The 12286-nt window shown below is 45.2% G+C and overlaps 1 protein-coding gene across 1 annotated transcript in view; it reads right to left on the bottom strand.

Moving 5' to 3' along the window:
- Nucleotides 1–12286, bottom strand: part of man2c1 (mannosidase, alpha, class 2C, member 1) — a 27354-nt gene extending 15068 nt beyond the window's left edge. Inside the window, exons 1-11 of the mRNA XM_033967984.2 lie at nt 12076–12286; nt 10577–10699; nt 9869–9992; nt 8583–8653; nt 7794–7971; nt 7534–7723; nt 3600–3706; nt 2881–2991; nt 2648–2740; nt 1955–2071; nt 1783–1878 (exon numbers count right to left, since the gene is read on the bottom strand). Coding sequence (XP_033823875.1) covers nt 1783–1878; nt 1955–2071; nt 2648–2740; nt 2881–2991; nt 3600–3706; nt 7534–7723; nt 7794–7971; nt 8583–8653; nt 9869–9992; nt 10577–10699; nt 12076–12188 — 1323 coding nt within the window. The 5' untranslated portion in view covers nt 12189–12286. The remainder of the gene's footprint in view (nt 1–1782; nt 1879–1954; nt 2072–2647; nt 2741–2880; nt 2992–3599; nt 3707–7533; nt 7724–7793; nt 7972–8582; nt 8654–9868; nt 9993–10576; nt 10700–12075) is intronic.

The following is a 12286-nucleotide window of genomic DNA, read 5'->3' as shown; positions in this document are numbered from 1 at the left end:
TTAAAAATCATGAGCTGCAAGAAATAAACAGCAGAATGAAACAGTTTAGTCCAGGGGTCACCAACCTTTTTTAACCTGAGAGCTACTTTATGGACACTGAGTCATACGAAGGGCTACCAGTTTGAGATGCTCTTCTGAAATAATAAATTTTCTCAGTTTGCCTTTAGTTATACATTATTAATAATGATAAATGATAATCATCTATGTGAACACACTGATCATGTTGCAAGACACTGATCATATTAATGATTTCTCAAAATAATTATCAACAAAGAGCAAGGAGGGAAACAGATATCAGTATACAGTACTTTTAACAATTACTAAGATTAGTAAAGTTAATTTCCAGATGACACTTACATCACTACATCTCATAGGAAAAGTGTCCCATTTTCACTATCCATTGGCAAACCTTTTTAACAAAACATAAATAATACACATTGCACCATGTTTCATAAAGTTATCAATTATGTAATGTTAAAGAAAAATAATCTTACATATTTTTAAATAAATCTCGGTTGCGTTGTGACTTTTTCACCGGTGTCGTGAAAAAAGCCTGTTGTTTACCCAAAGCTGCGTTTAGCTCTGGGCTTGTTCTGCCCATAGTGTGCGTCCCCGTGGGTAGTTAGTGTGGAGTTTTATGAGAGGTAGTGAAGTGTCCCTCCACATTGTGCCGCTTTGCCGTTACCACAATCGCTCCGCAGATGAAATACGCGCAGGTTTCTTTTACAGTCTTAAATCGTTGTGAAACTGATCTCTTTATTTTCTACATTTCTATGTTTTGGAGTAAGAAACTGCATTCAGTGCATCGTCACAGCGCTCGCGAGCAGAGCACTGGTTTTGTCACGCGCACAATACTGACCTTTGAAGTGAGTAGGTCAAACTTCACCTTAACTTATCTAAACTTCACGTATAATGAACATATGTTTAAGATATTGTCATTTTTAAATCTATATAAACGCAAGGGTGATAAAAAAAAAAAAAATAGCAACAGAATAAAATAAAATTTTAGATGCAGCTCATTAGTGAGTTGTGCTATTTTTAGAACCGGTCTGCGGGCGACTCATGTGGGGCTTGGGGGCAACATGGCGCCCGCGGGCATAGGGTTGGTGACCCCTGGTTTAGTCGTTAGTTTGAGTCTGTAATGAGTCATTTATTTATTCAAACTTTTACGCCTTAAATGTGATCATATAGACTGGGGTGGGCAAACTTTTTGACACACAGGCCACAATGGGTTGTCAAATTTGACAGAGAGGCCGGGCCAGGATATATATATGTATATATTACATTAGAGATTTGGCCTGTAACATGTAGTAATGCATGAATATGCAAGGCTCATTGTAAATAAATAATAATTAATTTATTACATTTCAGTTAAATTAACACAGCAGAAAAACTTTGAACAAGGTTTACACTTACCTATTTTAATATAATTTGGTCACGTTCTGCGGGCCAGATTAATAAACCCAAGGGCTGTGTGTGGCCCCCGTCTGATATAGACACAAAATTACCAAAAATCTCCCAGTAGAGCAAAGAAATTGTACCCATTATAAATATTGTCCCCATTTTCCATCTTTCATAAACTGAATGACAAGTCGATGTAGAGATTATCGAGACAGACCTGTGTATGCGATTAGCTTTATGTAAACCCACTGTTGGGTTCTCGTGTCAATAATTGTAAATAATAATAATAATAATAATAATAATAATAATAGTAATCGTAGCTCTATAAAACTCTATAATATTGTGACATTCCAAATCCTAAACTAGAATCCAAAAACTCACATCTTCAACTTTCCCTTTCATTTCATAGGAATTTCCAGGTGGGAAGTGAGTGAGGACCTTGGAACCATCCAAACCTTCCCAAAAAAACGTGTTGTGCTGGAAATAAACAAATTTAATATAATGCAACAAAATTAGTAATGGCCTTTAGCAGATACGAGATCTCCCGACTCACTGGGAACGTGTTGACAAGGTTCCAGCTCAGTTTCTGTGTCAGAAAGTTGGAAATGCCACTGCCCTGCATGATCTGAGGAAGCTGAGCCGAGTAACCAAATGTGTCCGGAAGCCAAAACTGTGGAGAAAAGGACAGAGCTGTCATCAAAGGGGTCATGTGACGGGGTCGCAACGATCCTGAAACCTGGGGTGATGATTCTCATGGCCAAAACAATTACGATTATATCACAATAATGATTCAAGCTGAGGACAGTTTGAAAATGATCTCGATATGATTAATTATAATTTTAATATTATGAACAGGCTCCATATTTAAACAACTGTGAAAGTGACAACAACAATGAACCACAAGAGGTCATCAGGAGAAGTTTGTTCTGAACATTCTGGAGATTCTCGCGATCATATGAAATGTCCCATGAATTGTCGACCTTTTTATCATGATATACAATATTATTGTTTCTGTCCCATCCTTAGTCACCTGGACGAATCTAGGGTCACCTGGACAAATCTAGGGTCACTTGGATGGATCTAGGGTCACATAGATGCATCTGCTCATGATCGTTGTGGGAGTGTGTGGAGGGGGGCATGAGTAAACTAAGAGGTATTTCATGATGAGCAGGTCAGATAACACATTAACACTGGAGCCTCTGCATCAGACTAATATAACACATGACACAGAACATGTTCAACAAACCTCTTTGCAGTAAATCTCAAACTCCTGGCTGAAGAAGCGCTGTCCCTCTAAGAACTGTCGGACCATGGACTCTCCTGAAGGCAGGTTACCATCCTGAGACACAGAAGGTCCATCGTCAAATACAGTAAAACGCAGTCTTTGTATGAACATACTTTTCAGTTTTATGGGTGCCATTTTGAGGACTTTTGATGCTGTTCTTGCTTTGATGCTATTCGTCTAAGCCCAGACATTACCATTTCCACCCAGGTTCCTCCCACAGGTATAAACTGCCCCTTCTTCACAAAATGTTGGATCTGGGAGTATAGACTCGGGTACCAGCTCTTCACCCACTGGAACTGCTGAGCCTGGACATATCACACAATGACCCAATAGAGTCACATTCAGACCTGTGATCTAAAACATTCAGACCCGTGATCCAGAATATTCAGAGCCATGATCTCGAACATTCAGAACCATGATCTTGAACATTCAGACCCATAATCTAGAACATTCAAACCTGTGATCTATAACATTCAGATCCATGATCTTGAACATTCAGACCCACGATCTAGAACGTTCAGATCCATGATCTAGAACACAGGTGTCACAGTCAAGGCCCGCGGGCCAAATGCGGCCCTCCACATCATTTTATGTGGCCCTCGACAGAGTAAATTAAAAGGTATGATGGTCTTAAAATCTCAATTTATCAGGAGATACACAAACACAGCCATATTTTTACATCTAGGCAAATGCATATGTAATATTTGTAACTTTAAGAAGTAATAAATACAGAAACAGTTAATTAACAAGTTGAAAAATTAGTTAGATTTATTTTACATCTGGCCCTTTGAGAGCAGCCATTTTGCTGATGTGGCCCTCTGTGAAAATGTGTTTGACACCCCTGATTTAGAACATCCAGACCTATGATCTTGAACATTCAGACCCGTGATCTGAACACGTTTCTGATTCAGACCTGGGAACAAGTGAAGATGAACTCTGGATTTTTCTCCATGAGGCGGATCACAGTGACCCAGCTCCGGCCGCACTTCCGGATGGTCTCTTCATATGGCCAGAGCCAAGCTGCAAACACACAACAGATTAAAATCATACAAGGATTCATAAGAGACAGGGCTTAAAGTTCCTGCAATATGATCCATTTTCATGTTTTTATAGAAACACTAATTTTAACTTTTGTCACCCTCTGTTGACAATATCAAGCCATGTCAAATGTATAAAGCAAATTTAAAAACACCCACAGCCACTCAAAGTATTTAAAGATTGGGCTGTTGTAACACACAGGGGGAGACTGTTCTAGATGCTCCGGGTGCAGGTGACAAACATGAAAATGGGACAATTATACAAATGTCATTTTAAAAATACGCTACATTTGGATAATGTTTTGTCTATAATATCCATCCATCCATCCATCCATTTTCTTCCGCTTATCCAGGGCCGGGTCGCGGGGGCAGCAGTCTAAGCAGGGACTCCCAGACTTCCCTCACCCCGGACATGTCCTCCAGCTCCTCCGGTGGGACCCCAAGGCGTTCCCAGGCCAGCCGAGAGACATAGTCCCTCCAGCGTGTCCTGGGTCTTCCCCGAGGCCTCCTCCCGGTGGGACATGCCCAGAACACCTCCCTAGGGAGGCGTCCAGGAGGCATCCTGAGCAGATGCCCGAGCCACCTCAGCTGGTTCCTCTCAACGTGTAGGAGCAGCGGCTCTACTCCGAGCTCCTCCCGTGTGACCGAGCTCCTCACCCTATCCCTAAGGGCCACTCTGCGGAGGAAGCCCATTTCAGCCGCTTGTATCCGCGATCTTGTCCTTTCGGTCATTACCCAGAGCTCATGACCATAGGTGAGGGTAGGAACGTAGATTGACCGGTAAATCGAGAGCTTCGCCTTCCAGCTCAGCTCCTTCTTTACCAAAACGGACCGATACAGCGACCGCATCACTGCAGACGCTGCACCAATCCGCCTGTCAATCTCCCGCTCCATCCTTCCCTCACTCGTGAACAAGACCCCGAGATACTTGAACTCCTCCACTTGGGGCAGAGACTCACCACCCACCCGGAGAGAGCAAACCACCTTTTTCCGGTCGAGAACCATGGCCTTGGATTTGGAGGAGCTGATTCTCATCCCAGCCGCTTCACACTCGGCTGCAAACCGCCCCAGTGCCTGCTGCAGGTCCTGGCTCGAAGAAGCCATCAGGACAACATCATCTGCAAACAGCAGAGATGAAATCCTGTGGTTCCCAAACCAGACCCCCTCCGGCCCTCGGCTGCGCCTAGAAATTCTGTCCATAAATATAATGAACAGAACCGGTGACAAAGGGCAGCCCTGGCCAACATGCACCGGGAACAGGTCTGACTTACTGCCGGCAATGCGAACACAGCTCCTGCTCCGGTCATACAGGGACCGGACAGCCCTTAGCAAAGAGCCCCGGACCCCATACTCCCAGAGCACCCCCCAAAGGACACCACGAGGGACACGGTCGAATGCCTTCTCCAGATCCACAAAACACATGTGGACTGGTTCCACGACCAGGACGAAAACCACACTGCTCCTCCTGAATCCGAGGTTCGACTATCGGTCGGATTCTCCTCTCCAGTACCCTGGAATAGACCTTACCGGGAAGGCTGAGGAGTGTGATTCCCCTGTAATTGGAACACACCCTCCGGTCCCCCTTCTTATACAGAGGGACCACCACCCCGGTCTGCCATTCCACAGGTACTGTCCCCAACCGCCACGCGATGTTGCAGAGACGTGTCAGCCAAGACAGCCCCACAACATCCAGAGACTTGAGGTACTCAGGACGGATCTCATCCACCCCCGGAGCCTTGCCACTGAGGAGCTTGCCAACCACCTCCCCGAACCGCCACCTTAACGTGGTGGAGGGGTTTGAGCACCCGAATGATCCTGGGAGCTATGTTGTCGGGGGCTTCATGCCCCTGGTAGGGTCACCCATGGCAAACAGGTCCTGGGAGATGGGTCTGACTAAGAGCGGTTCAGAAGCCCCCCATGGAAAGAAAAAGATCAAGGCCAGTTACGTCGCCCGGACTGGCGTTACCGGGGCCCCACCCTGGAGCCAGGCCTGGGGTGGGTGCTCGGCAGCGAGCGCCTGGTGGCCGGGCCTTTCCCCACGGGGCCCGGTCGGGCCCAGCCCGAAGGAACGACGTGGGGCCGTCCTCCCGTGGACCCACCACCTGCGGGAGGAGCCATGCGGGGTGGGTGCAGAGAGATCCGGGCAGCAGTCGAAGGCGAGGACCTCGACGACCGGATCTCCGGACATGGAGACTAGCTCTGGGGACGTGGAATGTCACCTCGCTGGGGGGAAGGAGCCTGAGCTTGTGCAGGAGGTTGAGCGTTACCGGCTAGATATAGTCGGCCTCACCTCCACGCACAGCTTGGGCTCTGGAACCCAACTTCTTGAGAGGGGTTGGACTCTCCATTTCTCTGGCATTGCCCGCGGGGAGCGGCGGCGAGCTGGTGTGGGCTTGCTTATTGCCCCACAGCTCAGCCGCTGCGTGTTGGGGTTCACTCCGGTGAACGAGAGGGTCGCGTCCCTGTGCCTTCGGGTCAGGGACAGTTCTCTCACTGTTGTGTCGGCCTACGGGCCAAACAGCAGTAGAGTACCCGGCCTTCTTGGAGTCCCTGGGAGGGGTACTAGATAGTGCACCAACCGGGGACTCCGTTGTTCTCCTGGGGGACTTCAACGCCCATGTGGGTAACGACAGTGACACTTGGAGGGGCGTGATTGGGAGGAACGGCCTCCCCGATCTGAACCCGAGTGGTGTTTTGTTATTGGACTTCTGTGCTAGTCACAGCTTGTCCATAACAAACACCATGTTCGAGCACAAGGGTGTCCATCGGTGCACGTGGCACCAGGACACTCTAGGTCGGAGGTCGATGATCGACTTTGTTGTCGTGTCATCTGACCTCCGACCGCGTGTCTTGGACACTCGGGTGAAGAGAGGGGCTGAGCTGTCAACTGATCACCACCTGGTGGTGAGTTGGATCCGCTGGCGGAGGAGGAAGCCGGACAGACCTGGCAGGCCCAAGCGCATTGTAAGGGTCTGCTGGGAACGTCTGGCGGAGCCCTCTGTCAGGGGGGTCTTCAACTCCCACCTCCGGGAGAGCTTCTCCCTGATCCCGGGGGAGGTTGGAGACATGGACTCCGAGTGGGCCATGTTCTCCACCTCTATTGTCGATGCGGCTGCTCGTAGCTGTGGTCGTAAGGTCTGTGGTGCTTGTCGCGGCGGCAATCCCCGAACCCGGTGGTGGACACCGGAAGTAAGGGATGCCGTCAAGCTGAAGAAGGAGTCCTATCGAGCCTTGTTGGCTCGTGGGACTCCCGACGGGCCAAGCGTGGCCAAGCGTGCCGCGGCTCGGGCGGTCACAGAGGCAAAAACTCGGGGTTGGGAGGAGTTCGGGGAGGTCATGGAGGAGGACTATCGGACGGCCTCAAAGAGATTCTGGCAAACCGTCAGACGCCTCAGGAGGGGGAGGCAGTGCTTCACCAACACTGTTTACAGTGCGGGTGGAGAACTGCTGACCTCGACTGGGGATGTTGTCGGGCAGTGGAAGGAATACTTTGAGGATCTCCTCAATCCCACTGTCACATCTTCCGAGGAGGAAGCAGAAACTGGGGACCCAGAGGCGGACTTGTCTATAATAAAGTACTTAAAAATCACTGTAAGAAAATCTGTAAAAAGAACTGCTTAAAGATAAAACAAACTTGTGTAATCCGTCGAGTGGGAATATTTTTATACAGCCTTGATATTTACAAATGGATTTTAGCACATTTTGGATATGATAATCCAAAAATATAAGATATTTTTGTCAGTATCACCGATCACTGACTCATGTCTTTGAGGGAATCACATTACATCACAATGTGTGAGGGGATGAGACCTGAGTCTATGTGGCAGTGGCCCATGGCGTGTACAGTGTGCTGGCTCTCTCCATTGCGCTGGTTGAAGAAGGCAGAGGCCAGACTCCGAGCTCGAGGGAAGGTGCTGGGGTCTGTGGGCTCACAGAGGTTCACCATCTCATTTACAGTGAACAGGGCCTGGAAACTGCGCTGGTCCTGCTCCCCCAACTCCTGCAAACAACAACACAGATATTACATCACTACTTACTGTCCAGTTTTATCTCTATAACAATGCTTTTACCTTGACAATATCCACCATCATCTCAAAGTCGGTGAGCAGCTGCTGGACGTCGTGGTTAAAGATGACCAGCTCGGCTCTCTGAACTGAGAACATCTTCTTTGGGTCTGGAGCTGCGATCATAGACCCCTGACCTGCTCCAAAGAGCCCATTACAGGACACCTCAATGTACAACAGGAGGCTGCAGGAAACAAATTGATCTACAGCATAAGCAGAGTATAGGATTTTTTCTGTTCTTTTGCTGTTCTTTAAAAGGCCCAATATTACACAAAACTGGGAGCTTTAAGCCATGTTCTGTTATCTCTTCAAAAACAGTTGAGTTGTGTTTTTTTTTTCATGCTTGAGTAACCCTTTATTAATTATTATTATTATTATTATTAGCCTACATCTCCAAAACTCAAAATGCTCTGCTCCACCTTGTGATGTAATGAAGTGGTAGTGTTCAAGTTAACAGCTCCTTTAATCTTTAGTTCAGTAGATTGGCAATTCCAGGGCTGAAATGATCTAAATGATTCTAGTGAAGGTACACAGAGTTTAAAAACACAGTGGAGCACTTCCTGTATTACCACATGACATCTCAAGGTGGAACAGAGTGTTTTCAGTTTGAGAGAAGAACTCAGCTTAAATATGCAGAGTTTGTGTGTTAAACATGTGTGAATGAAAGAAAACAAAACTCCAGGTCTGAGGAAACATTGGAATAGAGATCAGAGAATAGACGTGGCAACACAAATAAAAATTCTCTTATCTTATCTCTTCATATATACTTTAATCATGCTGTGATCAGACACTCACCTGTGCGGCTCATCATCCTGCAGCGCCTCCGAGAGGACATAACTGGTCTTCTCACCTTCTTTTGTTAAACCCTGCAATAATCACATAAGAGCAATGGGGGCACACTGTTGAATGAAAGTATACATTTTTCAAAATACAAATACTTTACAATACTTTGCAGCTGATGTCATCAACATTCCCTGGGGGTGTAATGCTAACCAAAGACACTGCTTTGTCGGAAACTCTATTACTCAAGCTTTATATTAATGCAATCTGACCAGAAAGAACCTATTTAGCTGGACTACAACAGATGAGCTGATTTGTGCTGTTAAACAAGTCCCTCTCAAATAACATTACAGTCACAAGCTAGCTAGCATTAGCCAACAGTTTTTCACTCTCACCTTTTTGTGTACAATCACGCTCCTAAACAGGACTATGAACGCTCAGATTCATCACAGGCTTTCGGAAATGTGGTCTTTAAATCAGTTTTGTATTTTTTGTTAACTTTTCAGACGATCTTAAAACAGTGTTTGCTAATGTGTGCATTGTGTCACCATGATAACTGCTGTAAATTTTGCCGTAGACATACATGCATGTCTACGGCAAAATTTGTGACGTCACTGCAAAATACATAACATAAGAAAATACAGTAATCACTATTTTACTAATATTTCCCCTAAAGCTCTGACCTGGCACATAGGCACATAATCAAGGTGTAGCTTTATTACAGAACTGAGTTGTTGAGTTGTGAATGTAACACTGCACCAAGAGCCACTAAAGGTCCTATATTACACAAAAGTGACCCTTGTGAGCTTTAAATCATGTTCTAATGCTCTTCCCTTCTCAAAAACATACCTGGAGTTGTGTTTTGCTTCATTCACACATGATTGAGTATCCCTTTGTTATTAGTCTGTCTTTCCAAACCTCAAAATGCTCTGTTTCACCTTGTGATGTCATGAAGTAGTAGTTTTCAAGTTAACAGCTCCTTTTACCTTTCCAGGGCTGAATCCAAATCCAAATGATTCTAGTGAAGGTGTATGGAGTTTAAAAACACACTTCCTGTATTACCATATGACATATGAGTGTTTTCAGTTTGAGAGCAGAACTCAGCGTAAATTTGCAGGGTTTGTATGTTAAACATGTGTAAACAAAATACAACTCCAGGTCTGTTTGTGATGAGGAAACAACATTAGAACAGAGATCAGAGAATAATGTGATATGTTTTTGTTTTTTTCATTATATTACATGCTAATGCTAATTACTTATATTTATGAGTTGATAATGTTGTGATGATGCCGTGGTGTTACCTGAACTGGTTCTCCATTCCTCCAGACCATGGCCTCTCCATCACTCTCCCACAGCAAGTGCACTTCTTTAGTTTTCCAGGATGAGGGGATGTTAAGGCAAACTCTGAACCAGCACGTGTACCACCTCAACACAAGCAGCACATTGCAGAAATAAGGCATCACATAAACGACAGCATAGTGGTTATGCAGCCACTCGCTCTGTAACCGCTGCTGTGAGACTTGTCATTTTGGTCTTAAAATGTTCGTATCACTCTACGTGATCCTGGGTTTTTAATTTCACTGTTGTGTCTGTAAATCAAGATATGAACATTAATAACAGACAAATCAGGCACCTTCTTTCCCCGAGGTCGCTCCCGCTAGCGTTAGCAAAAGGTTTGATGGACAGCGTTGTTAAGCACCCACTCCCTGCTGAACCAACGGTGCAGGCGGGAAGGGGTATTACCTTCAACAGCCGGATTGGCTCTTTGGTTGCTATGATACTCGTGGTTGGAATTCCAAATATGGAACTGCGCTCCACATTGGCACCTATAACTGCTAGCCTTTATGAGCTTCATTTGACTGGAGCTGAAGGCTGTGAGTGACGTCACACTCACTTCTTTTCAGTTTATGTTTCAGGGGCATTTTTCAAATAAAATAAAATGATGTAACTCCACAACCTCGATAACAGAAGTCATGATTCACAATTTCAAGTACAGCGCCTTTACTCACGTTGGTCCAAAGGTTTGTCCAACTTTATAAGGAGCAAAGTTCTGCTCACATGCCTCAGTGAAGGAGATCCGCTTTGGAGATAAGAAGGACTCCAATTGCACTGGGCAGGACTCTCCATAAAGACTACAACACAGAAACACAACAGTCAAGCAACAGAAAAACATCAACACTAAACCAACAGAAAAACATCAACAGTAAACCAACAGAAAAACATCAACAGTAAACCAACAGAAAAACAAACAAAACATCAACACTGTGTGTGAATGTGTGTGTGTGTGTGTGTGTCTGTGTGTGTGTTTTTGTCTCTAATCAGAATCCTTAACAAAGAGAGCAACAAAAATAAATATGTTCATAATAATATCTCATGTTTTTTCCACTATAATAAAATGCAACTGTGTAAAAGTATTCATAGTATTCAGAACATGTGTCAGAGCCATGTAAATGGTAAATGGTCACATTTTTCTATAGCGCTTTTCCACCTTCGAGGCACTCAAAGCGCTTTACAACAAGGAACCACTCACCCATTCACACACACATTCATACATCAGTGTACGCAGACACTGAGGGTGAGGTGGGTTAAGTGTCTTGCCCAAGGATACAACGACAGAATTCATCGGTGCGAGCTAGAATCGCACCGCCAACCTAGTGAATCTGACCAATGATGTTTTTATGTTGAGAGCGGGATTTGAACCGCCAACCTTCGGATCAGTGGACAAACACTCTACCAACTGAGGTACTGTCGCCCCATGTGTGAGAACACAGCCCTGTAATTGGCCTATGTGTCAGAACACAGTCCTCTGAATGGCCCATGTGACTGTTTACATTACAGTGTACATGTTAATTAATTTATTCAGTATTCTGTAACTGAATACATTTTCAAAGTATTCTTCATCACTGTGAAGTGTCGAGCCACAGTGTTGATCAGAGCTAGTTTTGTTTTGTTGTTACAGGCCGGTGTTGTCAGGACAGATTTTTTTGCAGCATGCATGTATGTTTAGAGACAGTGTTGTTTCTGTGAGTCTGAAGTTTGAGTTGTGTTCAGAGCCTGTAGTTTGTGTTCAGAGCCTGTTGTTTGAGTTGTGTTTAGTCTCAGTTGTGTTCAGAGCCTGTAGTTTGAGTACTGTTAAGAGCCTGTAGTTTGAGTTGTGTTTAGTCTCAGTTGTGTTCAGAGCCTGTAGTTTGAGTACTGTTAAGAGCCTGTAGTTTGAGTTGTGTTTAGTCTCAGTTGTTTTCAGAGCCCGTAATTTGAGTTGTGTTCAGAGCCTGTAGTTTGAGTTGTGTTCAGAGCCTGTAGTTTGAGTTGTGTTCAGAGCCAGTCATTTAAATACTGTTCAGAGCCTGTAGTTTGTGTTCAGAGCCTGTAGTTTGAGTTCAGAGCCTGTAGTTTGAGTTCAGAGCCTGTAGTTTGTGTTCAGAGCCTGTAGTTTGAGCTCAGAGCCAGTATTTGAGTAGTGTTCAGAGCTTGTAGTTTGAGTAGTGTTAAGAGCCTGTAGTCTTACCGTCCTCTCAAGTTGCAGTCGGTAAAATAAATGTCAGAGATGAACTTCTCTGCTCTCTCCAGGAGCGTGCGTCTGTTCTTCAGGACAGGCTCATGGCACCTCCTCAAACTCATGTTTTTTTTTTTTTTTCATTCAAACAGCACAACATCAGCTGATCTCTGCAGAACTCGGGAGTCAAACAACAACGGGACTTGTAAATCCTCGGCATCTC

The sequence above is a fragment of the Periophthalmus magnuspinnatus genome, chromosome 6 (genome assembly GCF_009829125.3).
Source record: "Periophthalmus magnuspinnatus isolate fPerMag1 chromosome 6, fPerMag1.2.pri, whole genome shotgun sequence".
Classification (NCBI taxonomy): Eukaryota; Metazoa; Chordata; class Actinopteri; order Gobiiformes; family Gobiidae; genus Periophthalmus; species Periophthalmus magnuspinnatus.
The sequence above is the reverse complement of the archived record's forward strand: the minus strand, read 5'-3'. Positions and strand labels throughout refer to the sequence as shown.